The following is a 15,071-nucleotide window of genomic DNA, read 5'->3' as shown; positions in this document are numbered from 1 at the left end:
CTCAAAGGGGCGGAGGCAGTTGGCTGACGTCAGGCGTGGCCTCAGCCAATCCCCGCAGGCCTCTGTGGAGTCACATGGCCTCCAGCTTGAATCTCCTGACACTGTAGCCCAGAAGGAGAAACTCGTTTTGCGTTTTAGTGACCTCTCTCTCTCTTTCCCCCCCTCTATCTCTCTCTCTATATAAATCTCCCTCTCTCTCACTCTCATGACAAGCGACTGTGAACACACATAACGCACACGCGCACACACACACATACACAAACAGAGGTAAGGAAAGAAGCCAACAGACATGCACACGCGCGCGCACAAACACACACTGCAGCCTACCTTATGTCAGTGCAGTGTGTCGAGCGGTGAGTGACATCAATTATAGGCTGCTGGAGAGAATAACGTGCAGGTGTGTGCACGCACGCATGTTGACGACCCTCCAACACACACACACACGCGCGCACACACACACACAACTGAACTGAATATGTCTCCCCTCTCGTGCACCGACTCTTTCTGCGTCCCTCCCTCCCTCCTGGAAGTATCGGTGTGGATTCGCTCAGTCTCTCTCTCTCTCTCTCTCTCTCCCCCTCCCTCCCGTGTCCGCGCGTTCCCACCGCATCGATCCGTGTGACGTCATGGCAACGCAGCCACAGCTGCAGCCAACGAGCAGTAAGGACCACGATGTAAGGGCCAGCACCCCCCCCCCCCCCCCCTACTCTGAGTGTGTGTGTGTGTGTGTGTGTGTGTGTGTGTGTGTGTGTGTGTGTGTGTGTGTGTGTGTGTGTGTGTGTGTGTGTGCTAAGGTTAGGGTAAGGGGCTAGGGACTGTATTATGTCAATGAGTGTCCACACAACGATAGAGAAACATGTGTGTGTTGATTTTATATATATATGTAATAGGGAGATGAGGAAGATGAGACTCACAAGGTGAGAAGATGAGACTCACAATTAAGCAAATCTACAAAAATAACACACAAATTCTAGTGCATAACTTGTCGTAGTATTTCCTACGAAACCTGAATGAGAGCAGACTGGAAATGAGTGGAAAAAAATATTGTTTTTTTTATAGTTGTCGTGGTGATCATTGAAATCCCAGTAGTATTCTGCTCTCTGAGAATTGTGTGGGCTGTTTTCAGTATGTCGCTCATATATTAGTTCAGTTTAGTTTATTGTCGCCGACTGGGGACGAGTGGGAGGAACTTTATATTCCTCTAAACTCCCACCTGAGAGTTGTTTATTGTGCATATTACATATTACTCACAGGGAACTAAACTTCAGTCCTGATTTGAAGAGTGTATTTCATCTCATATCTTCAGACAGCAGATGCCTCAAAAATGTGTCCAATAAGAAAATAAATGTAGATTATTGCAGACGTACATGAACACTGTATATTCTGAATGCCAATGGTGCATACAATCATTTTTGGTGACCTAACTTCCCCCCATAGGAACAAATAATGATCTCTCCTTCCATCTCTCCATCCATCTGTCTCCGGTCACGCTCTAACCAGAGCCGGCCGTGTGGCTCTTCATGCCCACAGTCATGCATTCTTTCACTGACTCCCTCATTTTTCTTGTTGTCACCCCGTTATTTCCGTCAAGCGGCCTCCATGTGCTTCATTGTGCCACTCGCCTCCTCCCTCTTTTCATCCCTCTGTCCTCTCTTGCCCAGCTCCTCTGTCTTAACACCCAGCAGATGCTGCCGAGGAGGGGGTCCCCCTTGCATTAACCCCCTTCCCCCTTGTTTTTCCTTCATCCTCCTCATGCCAAAGCTGTGTTTACAGTGACCCCCCGCCGCCAGCCCTCTTTTTATTCTCTGGTACATCCCCTTCAATTGTCTTAACATCTACCTCATCTTTTCTTTTCTCTGTACATCTCTGTTTCCCCATTCTCCCATTTTCTTCTACATGATCTCATTCCTCACTTCCCATTGGCTGCAAGACCACCAGCATCTTCTCCTGCCACCTAGTGTTCACTGAGAATAATGACAGATATGCATATCATTGTGCTGTTGTCGAGGCCTCACAGCTGAGGAGGTAAAATCTACTGATACATTGTACTGTGATAGGTTCAATACACTGTAATCAGCATTCCTGTGAGGTAATAGGCAGAATTCTGGTCATTTACCACAAACAAAGAGGGATGCACTGTGATTAGTGATGCGGATGACAAATGCTGCCTTTCCAGCTAGTGGAGGAGTGAAGAATAAGGGAGGAGGAAGTGAGGGGGATTTGCTAAATAAAGCCTAATGCCCTATAAGCTCTGTTTTGGAGCTGCGGGAGTGAAGAAGCCTGAATAAAGACAAACTTGTGTCAGAGGAACAGACAATCACACCTAATGTCTGTGCCAGTGTAGATTAGTGGGCATCCTCAGCACAACATACAGGATAAAGATGTCGTTTATCACCATACATTCATATTCATGCTGATATTGTCCAAATCAAATATTACTGCAAAATACCTCCATGGAAATAATACTTTAGCTGTGCACTGTTATGTGAAAGCACCTTCAACACATTATTCAGGAGACAACTGAACCTGTGGCATCACAAAGGCAATGACACCACCTGAATATGACATTGATTGTTCCTCTTTAATATCAGAAAATGACCCTAACCGTACTCTTTACCCGATTCACAGGCCTTGATAATAATAATCGCATTTTATACTCTATAGGTACTTTATAGATACATACTGGTGTCCTAACGAAAACATATTTAGACCAGTTTTTTGATCGGATAATGTTTTTTATATATTTCCATTTTAATATTTTATGTACAAAAATGTCCTTAAAGAGATTTAAAGTTTCCATTGACACTGCTTGTGATGTTCTCCACTGCAATACTGGTTTCGAAGTCAGTGGGTTGTGGCGGCTGTGGCTCAGGATGCAAAACGGGTCGTTCCCTGACCACAGGGTCAGCGGTTTGAGCCCAGTCTCCCCATTCTGTATGCCTGAGTGGGCAAGATACTGAACCCCTAATTTAAATTAATAAAATTCAGATGCAAAACAAATTGTCTATGATACAGTATGCTACTTTAATTTGAGCATTTTAATTCAAATGCCATTAACACACTGCAGTCAGAGCCAAAACTACTTCTCATGTGACACACACGTCATGTGCCACAGGTTAAAAACCAGTTGATTTAATATTTTGGCTTATCTCAGAAGCATAGGCCTACATATTGATTTTTGATTATATTATACTTAAGCTTTGGTATTAAATGTATTTCTAAATTCTAAGAGACGTGGAGACTGTGTGTGGATATTATAGGAAATACGCACAAAGGCAGAGTTCTGCTTTAGGTTGTGGATGACGAGTGTTTGAATGCCATGGAGATGAATCTGTCTCCTTTTCATATTTCTCACTTTCTATCTCCCCTTTCCAGCCTGATCTCTCGTTCTCTCCAAACGACAGTGACACCATGTTACCTCATGTGACAGGTGAGAGAACACGCTGCACAGTGATGCTGCAATCACACAAACGCATAGAAGCATTCAAAAGCACCCGTATCATTATGTTATGGCAAAAACATATCTGTGATGTCATGAGAGCCTGAAGGTGACGGCCACAAGCACACACAGGAAAAGTCCACGGACTTAGAAGAGACACACAACCTAGTTGACCGCAGATAAAATCAACTGATAAAGGAAAATGAAATGTCACTGCTGAGGATGTCACGTACTGTTTTTAAAGGAAGGTGTTTTACTGTACCTGCGATGATGCGAAACCACCCTGTGCACAGCTCCTCAGCCATTTACAGATCTCTCCATGTACCCCCACTGGTCTCACTCCAGCCAGACACTGATGAGAAGGGAGAGGAGCGGATGGAAGACGAAGGTGGTCCCGCTGAAAAGGAGAAGAGGGAGACGAGGATGACTTGTAACCAAGGACGCTGCCTGACACAGCTGTTCAGAGGACATATGCACGCACACCGATTCTGGCAATTGCAAGTGCACAGGCGAAGGCACACACGTGACTACACACACAACTTGTGCAGAATAGTAATGTGGGCACAGTAAGTCCAGACAAGTCGGGCACTGAAGGTCATCATGTCCTTTACTGCAGCACAGGCAGATTCACATCTGAGCACATTATGAATGGATTTACCACATCATGTAGAAACTCTGCAGCACCGACTGTGGACAAATGCTATAAACTGTACTTTATGATCAACTTCATTTCTATAGCGCCTTTCAAAAGCCCTTGTACATGTTACAGGTTTCAAAATGTTGTTATTCTGCATTTATGCCAAACATGTGTAGCAGTAGTGTGTGCCAAAAAAGCCCCAAAGTTTGAATGTGCATAAGCAACTCTATGCTCTATATATCTATGCAGAACATTTGCACTTAAAAATATGCAGAAAAACCCTCAAATAATTGGATGTTAGAATGTTTTGGACAAACAAATGTGATTACATGTTATTTCTTAAATTGAAGGTAGAACATTATTAACTAAATCGCTAGACATGACATGTGGTTAGGGTTGGGCAATAAAACAACATCAATAATTACTGCACTATAACTAAAGTCCAATATAAATCAATGCAATACCTATGCATCATGCGAGCACAGTGAGGAGGTAGGAAACACAGGTGATCTAACTCAGACTTGTAAAGTGTTTGTCATTATCTGCTCATAACGAAAAGTTTAAAGCCACCATCAGTCAACAATGAGATATCTAAAGTGTAAATTATCAATATAAACTGACGTGAAATGTTTATCTTGATATCATTTGGGCCGCATCATCCACGATTATTTCCCATTACAGCTGAATCAATTGTTTTGTTTTTTTGATTTTTTAGTTGATTTACTTTTCAAAACATGCGGTTGGCGCCACCTACTGTTCACTTGAACACATTGCTCTTCCCTGCCATAAACTGGGCCTCTCTCCCAATCCTCCGTCTCTAATCAGACACAATAAACCAAATGAAAAGTTTCTATCACAAAAATATACGCGTGCATTTAACACAATAGAAAGAGGCATCCAGCTAGAGCCTATTTTCTATTATTCTCCATCAAGATTCATCACATTCACACTGGTTCACTCAATCCCAGTGTTAGCTATGACAGTCCCTGGTGGTTGAGACTGAATTAAATATTAAATATTTAAATATAAGCTTGATACCTGCACCAATGACAACATTTAATTTGATTGACTCATTCAAGCAGAGTGCTTCAGTTCCCTGGTCCTAATCCCAGTCTCCTGAGAGCAGTCTCCTCGGCACCAGGGCAGACAGCACCTGCTACTTAGAAATAGACTGTGGGTTAGGATGCTCTTATTTCTGGAACATTTCATGTGCATCAAAAGCAGAAGATGCAAAAGATAAAGCGTCTCTTGTTCTCTATCCCCGCCCCGTCTACCTCTCTCGTCTCTGTTCACCCTCCACCTCCTTCCATCTGACCTACTTTCTGCCCACCTGTTCTCATGCGTTTGGCCTGTGGGGTGCAGTGTTGCTCTAATCTGGATGCTTATCAGTGGCATCCATCTGGATCTGTTTGCAGATGGGGTTTTTTAACCACCAGCCAAAGCCTCAAGACAAATGGAAATGGGTCATCGCTCTGTGACGGTATGAACACGGTGAAGACGGGAAAGCTGCATTTAGCAGCTGCGGACGGTAACTGCTGCTTCTGTCCAGCAGGTGACGCGCCACAGGGAGACGGGGAGGAGGTATGATGATGTCACTTCAGGTCCCTAGATTGCTAATCATTTATCAAGCGTGTTCTAGTTCCATCCACAAGCTCCTGATAAAACAAAAATAGCAATGTGGCACAACTTGTGCTCTTCCCTTTGTACCAGCAATTGTCAGAGCTGGATTTAATCAAAATAAGTGATTAGATAATCAAAAGAAATATTACCTGATACCTGACTAATAACCTATCAGTTGAAAAGATCAAACCTTGCCAGGGTATAGAATATTTTCTTTGTTTCATATCATCATATCTACTTTATAATTTAGTGACAGACAGTCCGTCAAAAATAAGTAACCTGATTAAATTGAGCTTTAAGTTGGGAGGAGTTTTTGTATTTACTGACACTGTAAGACAAAACTTTGGCACTCAGTATAGAGCAAGTCGCCCCAAGGAATCAACATAATGATATAAATATAAATAAGTAGATATTCCTGGATCCGCACCTGGAGCTGCACCAAAATGTTATGAGTTCTTCTCTGACCCATATTGTATCCTTCCCCCAAGGTATGTGTAAATCCAACCTGTAGTTTATCCTGCTAACCAACAAGATCATAATGGAGGAAATAATTAATCAATGGTCTAATTTGAAGAGGGGTCATTTGACTTTTTAAGGCAAAGTTAAATGAAAGAGAGTAAATCCAGAGGTGAAGCTCGAGTTGCTTTTTTAACTTGCAAAGCCACCAGAATTTTCGTTAAAAAAATGAAACAACTCCAATCAGATCTTCTCTCCTGCCAGGTTTAACAAGGGGAGCAGCGTCATGAGACCAATCCAGTGCTACAGGAGCAGGTGAAAGACCAGTGGCAGATCATCATGCAGGGATCAAACCATCAGGTTCACTCAACACTGACATTACCCACTACCACTAAGAAGTATTCTTAAATTCTCTTTTTAGAACAATCTTATGATAAATCAACACTATGGAAATCTATTAAAAATAGATCAATTCATGTAATTTCTGTTTGTTTCTTATGTCAACCAAATCAAACCCTTGTCTTTCTTCCCATAAACATGAAGAGCTTCAGTTTTACAGAAACGATGGCCCTCAATGCTCGTCATCTCTAAACTGGGACTTCCCCGGGCTCACGCTGCCACTGTCACGTCTCATGGCCCGGGGCCTTGTGCCATTTCCTGCGTGTACAGCTGAAGCAACATCCTCGCAACCCTCCGCCCCGCTCCGTCTCTCCCCAGCCCCACCCCAAAAAGTAGCCCCGATGAGGGATGCTGTTTAGGCAGCAGTCATTAAATGTACACAGACAAACACCCGCCCACCGATTATGGCTGCAGCGAGAGCAGTCAAACCAAAACAACATTCCACTCAGCGGCAGGGGAAGGCATGCAGGGCGATAAGGCGTAGCGGTGGCAGGGTGCCACGCCGAGGGCCTACGTGCCATCCAGCCAGTCGCGAGGCTCAGTCTATTAGTTCTACTGCTCAGCCATTCCCCCGACCACACGCATGCAGAGAACTGCATAAACAAAACATGACGCAGCCGGGCTTCCTGTGTAATTAGCACTCACCTGCTAATTACCCGAGGAGGCTGACTGCCAGCCGATTGGTGGATTTGGTTTGTTTAGGCTGCTGCCACAGAGGGTGTTGTTTTGAGTCACAGCTCGATGTTCTGACAGCAAGAGATGGAAGTTAGCTGGGAGCGACCCCACTGATCTCAAACAGCAGAACTCAAATCTACAGAACTCTGAAGCCTCAAAGAGCTGTTCAACCTGATTATTCAGAGTACGGTGAAGCCCGACTCAGTACGTAGAACCCCCCAACCTTAAAATCTGTTTTTGTTGTCATGATCGTCAACGTTACATATGTTGATGACTCCCCTCCGCAGATGCTACAGAGCTCTGGTTTATTATATTCATATTTAACGTACCGCGTGTCCAAATCGCACTAAAATTCCACACTGCACTTCCGCAGGTAAGACACATGCCAAGGGTGAAGCCGATAAGCCGAACCTTTCTCGAGATATGCGAGCCAGATACAGACAGGTTTTTGTTAGAGTTGGCCTTTGTACCTGGCCCCAGGTCAAAGTTCAACACAAAAGGAAAAATCAACTTCTAGAGACGTGAAACTTGAAGTTCCCATCTTGTTTGACACATGTACCACTGCCTCTTGCTCTGTAGCCCAATGACAAACACTTACTGTCCAGAGTCGACCCCCCCCCCACCCCCCCCACCCCCTCACCCCACCCCCCTGACCTCAAAACACTGGATGGAAAAGATGAGCTCATCTCTCTAATACCTCACCAGTCTGGTCCATGGTCTCCCTAATGGTCGTCCGATATGTCCCTCTCATACTCACACCAATTACCATTCCCACACGGGGCCCAAGCCTAAATAAACAGAGTGCAGAACTAGCTATACAATCAGCTTATATCTATAAACAGCGGTTTAAATTAGGCCGCTCCCGAGAGTACCGGCCTTTGCTTGGACAGCCAGACCGAGATGACAGAATGGAGCCAGATGAACTCGCCGCGGGGAGTTACCGAGGAGTATTTTAAAGACAACAGAAATAGCACAAGCATAAGTCCTGTACACCCTTAGAGGATTTTTTACTTCTTATTAAATATATTTGGGGGTTTTGTTTTTGTGTAGCAGGTGAATGTCCACATTGAGCTAGAGTTGTGCCAGTCAGCTCACACAGGAAAACCCCCACTGCTGAAAGAGAACGAACTTGCCTACGCTTCCTTACTGGCTCACTGTGGTTTGGCTGGGCACCCACCAGAATGTTCGTGTGTGTGTGTGTGTGTGTGTGTGTGTGTGTGTGTGTGTGTGTGTGTGTGTGTGTGTGTGTGTGTGCATGCGCTCTGACGTGATGTGTTGGTATGAGCCCGGATAGGCCCGTCAGTGACGCACTTGATACTGGACCAATAATTAATGAGGTGTCCTAAAATAGGATTGCAGATTTTGAAGAGCTTCTTTGTCCGACAGCTCTTCAGAACAATGATCCCGCCTCTCGACAAACTTCAGTAGATCACGATATGAGAGGTACATGGTCATAGTAAGGCTCGGGAATGACTCATGGTCAGAGAGGTATTCCTGTTTCACCACCTTTCTAGTTTTTAAACAGGTGTCCTGACTCACAGAAGGCCCGCGCACCAAATGTAGGACTAAGAACAGCCCACAGATTCCCCACACTTCCTGAGTCAGAGTCGGAAAAGACGTCTCTTCTCAAGGTGTAAGATATACGTGGAAGTGAGGGTTTGTGTCTGTGTGTTTAATGAGCGGGGGAGTGGAGTGGACGGGTAAATCCTGGCAGTAGATGGCTCCGTTAAATTAAAAAAGCACCTCACAAAGGATGAGCTGAATAAATCGGTCACTGTTGGAGGAGTCGGGCGAGTATATTAAAATATTAAATTATTTATTAGAGATGACATACACGGCTAAAACTACTGAATATTACCAGTGCACAGAGGTTGTGTTTTCATGGATTACCATTAAACCTGGTGATAGCATGGGACATGGGTCCAGAAAGATCTCATTAAATTTAGGTGAGGATACAAACAAAGGGGGCGATCCCAGGGAATAATTCATGGATCCTGATATCAGCCATATAAAGAGACTGATATCCATGAGTGTGTGGAATGTTGTGCAGCTTCATTGACTTTAAGGGGGACTGTTGATTAGGTGTGTTCTCCACTAGGTGCCATTCATGTTCTCTTATTTGTTCAGGATTTCTGTAGCTTCCGAGGAGAGAATAACCCTGGAAACACCACGTTACCTCACAAGAGACGGTTGAATAATCTTTCCCACTAGAGAGAGATGACACCAAACACATGGAAACATTATAAACTACGCAAGCAACAAAACTATTTAAAATTGTAAAGCACATTGGAAGTAAGGTTAAATTAACATTAAGACTATCAATTAATTTAGCAAATGGGGCTTCCCTGCACAAGTTATCCACCTCCTACAACAAATCTTAAATCTATCTAAGTATTTTTGAGGCCAAAACGTTGTGATTGAATGTTAGACTTAATACTGTTTAAGACCCTGTGTAAACCCTGTATATTCTTCTTTTTTATTCAGGTGGAAAAGTCAGAATAGGTACAAGGAGAGCACGGAAGCTTCCTGTCTCTGTGTGGAGCAGCGTCAGGTACAAGAGGTGTCCCATGGACCCACTTGGAAGTGTGCGTATGTAGGGCACACCCACGCACACTCACACAGACACAAATACTCAGGATTGGAGGTGACACATAAAAGGCCTTTTACCATGTAAGCACTGGCTATTATTCCCCAGAATGCTGCAGCAGATACATAGAAAACACACAAAACCGTGTGCATGTTCGCACACATACGCACAAAAAGCACTACCGCACAGGAAGCGAAGTACGCCTCGGTCCCTCTGACTCATCGGCGTATCCCATCAGCTCCTGAGAGTGACATAAGAAGGCACACTGTATGTTCTCATCGGCTCCTCACAGGAAGCCTCTGCTCGCCCACTCAGCTCGTCAAAAAAAGAAACTCTCACCGAGACTTCCGGGGAACTCTCACAGCTAATAAGCCTGAACAGGACTGGAGACAGTCCCAGCTGACAGAGGGCGACATGTGGGGTACTCCCAGCACAGGTCACCAGTGTATCACAGGGCTGACACTTCAAAACATCCACACCTATAGGTCAGTTCTCCAATCAGCCTTACACTATCTGTTGTCTGTCATGCTTCTTATATATTGAATTAGTGGAAACAGATTTCTCCCTATGCCCCATCCTCAAAACAACTTAATAAATAGACGGTATAGGTCCAACACAACTGATCAGCTGGTGATTTCCAGAGTATGCAGACTGACTGACTGACACTCCAAGGAAATACTTGGCTCCTCCACACGTGCACATGAGGCTTCCCCCCGGAACAATCTGTGGCAAAGGCAGCACCGATGACTCACTCTCTTCTCCACCAGCAACAAGCACTCTCTGTATTTAACCATGGAAGTTGGCGGAGGATACACTCCTTTTTTTCTATGTTTAGTTCTGTTAGCTCAAACGTTAGAGGGAGATCCAGAGCATGAGGATATACTAAACATTAAACAGTAAACACACTCAAAGGCACTTATTTACCTTTTAATAAAATGATCTCAATATTTTGCATCCGAGAGGATTTTGTTTCCGTTGAGCAAACCAGATAAAGCTGATTCCATGAAGAATAAACAAAGGTTCTGAGATCAGTCGTTTTCTCAAGCTGAACTGAGTACAAACAAAAGTGAAACCTAATTTTTCCCACATATCACAAACCTACACTTCAACCCTCACACTTGCAGAGACCCTCCCCCCTGGGACATATAGTTATAGACCAGAGCTACATTCAATACCTGCACCTTTTAAATATACGCTGCAAAATCTGAAATTCTACTGATATTTGTTTCCATCCATTATCTGTTCAGATGATCCTTTGAGGGCTTGGAGCCAATGCCAGCAGATACTGAGAGGCGGGGTTCACCCTGGACAAGAACATGGGAGAACAGACCCGGGAGTACGAGCTCCAACTCAGGTGTGGCTCCATGTGAATCACCACGTGTAATGAAACCCGCTCAATGTGACTAACCCAACTAAAGACCACACACCCCACACGCTCTGCAAATTGACTGAACACAAATATCATCATGTGCTCATAACGTACGTACACTGATCTGTGCCACAGCTCTGATGAAAACACAACAGGATGTAATTAATCAAACTGAATATTAATGTCCCAAAAAACTGTAATTGTTTTTTGGGGGGGTGTTGTTCCAAACCTCCTGATGAAGGGAGCTGGGTCAATCGACCTGAAAGAACTCGCAGGAGAACACTGACATGACACATCATTACTCAGCCGTTTCAGATGACACAGCCTCGTGTCCCCCTCTCTCTCCCCGTGCTCCAGCACATGTTCTCACGACTTGGATCATCAGATTATGTAATGAATTCAAACTAGTTGGCTATTGTCGCCATTGTGTTTTTATCATTGTCAGGAATTCAATGATTTCAAGGCCCCAAATGACTAATGTCGTCCCTTTCCTCATCTCTACTCACCTCCATTAGTCCTCCTTCCCTCATCCCTTCATACTTGTTCCCACATCCCTACTCACATCCGTTCATGCTCCTTCTCACGTTGTTCATCCACCTTGTCCACTCCATTCACCCTCCTTCCTTTATCCATTCGTCCTCCCTCCCTCATTCCTCCTCACATCCATTCATCCTCCTTCCCTCATCCATTCATATCCATTAAACCACGGTCTCACATCCATTCATTGTACTTCCCTCATCCAAGGTTTAAACTATTTACCAGATGCTATAAAAACAGGGTGAAATGTTATGATTGACAGATGATCTGATTCCTTAAAGATGGCGCCCTTCATCTTCAGGATATTTTAGGTCTATTTCTGAATGATGGGAGGTGTGTGGTCCATTTTATATATTTATATATATATATATATATATATATATATATATATATATATGTATATATATGTTCAAGCACAACTTATCCAACTGGACTAACTGACATAATTATATTTTAACAGTTAGTCTTTCTGATGTTTACATCTGAATCAAAGCTGTTATGGAGTTAACTGTTTATCTTAAACATGAACAACCTTACCACTGATCTCTAATCTTTCCAGCTTCCTCTTCCTCCTTCTTAGTCTCTTCTTGTTAAATGAAACCAGAGTTTCCTGCTAAATTAAAAAACCTTTCAACTGCTTCCCACCTTCTGACTGTTTATCTCAGACGTTCTTCTTCTCCTTCTGGTTGCTGTGGTCAAACCAGTCAATAATGCACATTACCGCCACCTGCTGGAATAGCGGCCAAAGTGACCCCGGATGTGACCCATCGTCTTGTTTGAGAAGACGTTATTTAACATAACTGTTGCACGCTGTATGTGGGATATTATTTATTGTTCCAGTTGGATACACGTCTTTTTGGTAATATGGAAATGTCTTCTAAACAGAGGTGGTTGTGAAAAGGTTAATAACCATATTAGTCTTTAGTATTTAAGGATTTAATCACTGAAAAATAAATAAAACTATTGTCTCTTTAACCTGAGTTACAAGACACGTTCATTTACTTTTTCAAAAGGTCATTAATTTGATTTATTTATTAACACTGTGAGGCTAATGGTTGAATTGGGATTTGAATGCCACGTTTTACTAATGTAATGTTTGTAGCTTCTGATTGGGCCGATTGATTAATATTTAATCAAAACCATCCAGGAAAATGATTTCCTCTGGCAAAGCACAAGAGTTTGACGTGCAGTCCAATAGTGTCCCGGCAACGAGGAAAGACTCTGCCAACACGTTTTATTTGTTTTCCTCCAAATGTGTTTGACAGCATGTGAGAGCAAAGTTAGTTAGTTTGTGCCCGAGGACACGCACACTGCACCTGATCTTAAAGATCCTTCACTTTATCCTTAATCAATACATTTTGTTTACAAAAGCAAATGTATTATGACATTTTGATGGGCAAGCATAGCACATGTGACTGAGTGTGTGTGTGTGTGTGTGTGTGTGTGCACATTATAGGCTGAACCTGCCTTCCTCTAGCCTGACGTTGTGAGTCTGAGACTGCTCCATTGGGCTGTGATTATTTGTGCCGGTCACACCGGAGGCTGAAGCACCGCGAGGCAGCCTTGGCGCAGCGCGGTGCTTCAGCCTCCGGTGTGACCGGCACAAAGCCGTGCAGCGATCTACTGGATCAACGGGTGATATTATTAGCGCTGCCCGGCGGTTCAGCGTCGCTTCAGCGTCCGTTGTGAACAGCCAAGCGCCGGGGTGATAGGGATTAGCGCGGTGCTCTGGCGTCGCCTCCACGTTCTGTGTTCCTCTTTCAAAATGAATGCGCTGTCGATGTCTTCTAAAACAGACTCAATGGCAGCATCTACACATCTCAGCTCGCCAGCGGCAGGCATGTTTGTTGAAAACGAATTCAACCCAAGGGCACTTTGATGACGTGGTTGATTACGTTACCGTTGATCATCTGTCAATCATCGTATAAAGCCCGCCCTGACAATCTGATTGGCCCGGTCTGGCCATAATTTTTCCTCAACGGAGCGACTCCAGACCGAACTGCCCGACCTAAAATGTTGTGGGCGGGGCTAAGTTTGTCTGGCATCCAGGCTAGCCTTCCTCTATAGGCCTCCACAAACCATGACAATAAATAACAAAATAATCAAGTTTAATCATTTAAGTCAGACAGATATTGTGTACATATATCCAACGTTTAACACAGTGGTTCTCGTGTCAATGGTTACTGTCTTCAGTTTTCTTTGAAACTCAACTCTATCGTCATTTTGCAGGATGCAGATTTGCTCTTGAGTGGTGTTGCATCGTAAAGAATCAAATTATATTATACATTGACATGCTGGTCAATGTTTTATGAATATTATCATAAATCTCCTTGGTTGTATGGTTTCCCGAACAAGGAGGCGATGTCCCCTGAATAAAAATATAAAATTTTAGCCATAACTGTTACAAAAGAAAACATTAAATTTATGTTAAAACCATGCAAATGACAGTAATTAATCATGTGATTATCTTTGTCCACATATTAGTCAAAGCATCAGTGGCAGCAGGTTCATGTTTGGCACCCATGGAAACATATTACAAAGGGGATTCATTGTTTTGAAACTAGCTCAGATCTAAATCCTCTGGGATCACGAGGGTCTTATACGTCTCTTATTTTTGGGGTGGAGACTAAATAGCTTGGGAAACTCTGTAGTCCCGTAAGAGAAGAGAATATCTATCGTAGAAGATCGAGAAACTAGGCAACTTTTCACACGTAGGAAAAGTGGGCCCCTGAACTGCAGCCTATTGTCTCCGATGTGCAGCCCACCCCACGGCTCTATAAGGCCTTTGTGCAGTTATGATCTTCAGCATCATTTACGTGTGTGTCTGTGTCGGTTATCTCCTGTGCGAATCGTTATCCAACAGTTATTCCAGAAGTGTCTCGAGAGGATGTGTGTGTCTGTGTTCAGCTCTCGCACAGCTGCCATGGCAACCAGCTCGGCAGAAAGAGAAAGAGAGAGAGAGAGAGAGAGAGAGAGAGAGAGAGTGAGAGAGAGAGAGAGAGAGAGAGAGAGAGAGAGAGAGAGAGAAGGGGACTCGTGATGCAACGCCAGAGAACAAACCTGTCAAAATCCTGATTCACTGCATCTCCTCACTCGTATCAACACACCTTAATAAATCTGCTGACAGGACAGGGCCTCGAAGGTCAGCTGCTGGGAGGTAGCTCGATATCCTCACCTTCAAAAACAAGCATGTTGAAGGAAAGTCAAAAAACAATATGCTCCTAATTCCTTAATTATTTTATTTATTATTTATTTTGGTGAAGTTGGTTTTGGAGTTGTCTGATTCTGTTCTGCATCGAAGCCATTTTCCTTGATTTTGTTTTGCTGCAGGATAAATGAAGTTCACTGCCTC

General features: G+C 43.8%; 1 protein-coding gene across 1 annotated transcript in view; it reads right to left on the bottom strand.

The window, feature by feature from the left end:
- Positions 1–12,389, bottom strand: part of sgip1a (SH3GL interacting endocytic adaptor 1a) — a 71,281-nt gene extending 58,892 nt beyond the window's left edge. The window contains exons 1-2 of the mRNA XM_053430417.1: positions 12,257–12,389; positions 3,702–3,836 (exon numbers count right to left, since the gene is read on the bottom strand). Of these exons, the coding sequence (XP_053286392.1) occupies positions 3,702–3,744 (43 nt within the window). The 5' untranslated portion in view covers positions 3,745–3,836; positions 12,257–12,389. The remainder of the gene's footprint in view (positions 1–3,701; positions 3,837–12,256) is intronic.
- Between the last annotated feature and the right edge of the window lie 2,682 nt (positions 12,390–15,071).

This window comes from Pleuronectes platessa, chromosome 9, assembly GCF_947347685.1.
Source record: "Pleuronectes platessa chromosome 9, fPlePla1.1, whole genome shotgun sequence".
In the NCBI taxonomy this organism is placed as follows: Eukaryota; Metazoa; Chordata; class Actinopteri; order Pleuronectiformes; family Pleuronectidae; genus Pleuronectes; species Pleuronectes platessa.
Note: the sequence above shows the minus strand (reverse complement) of the source record. Positions and strands in the feature narration are given on the sequence as shown.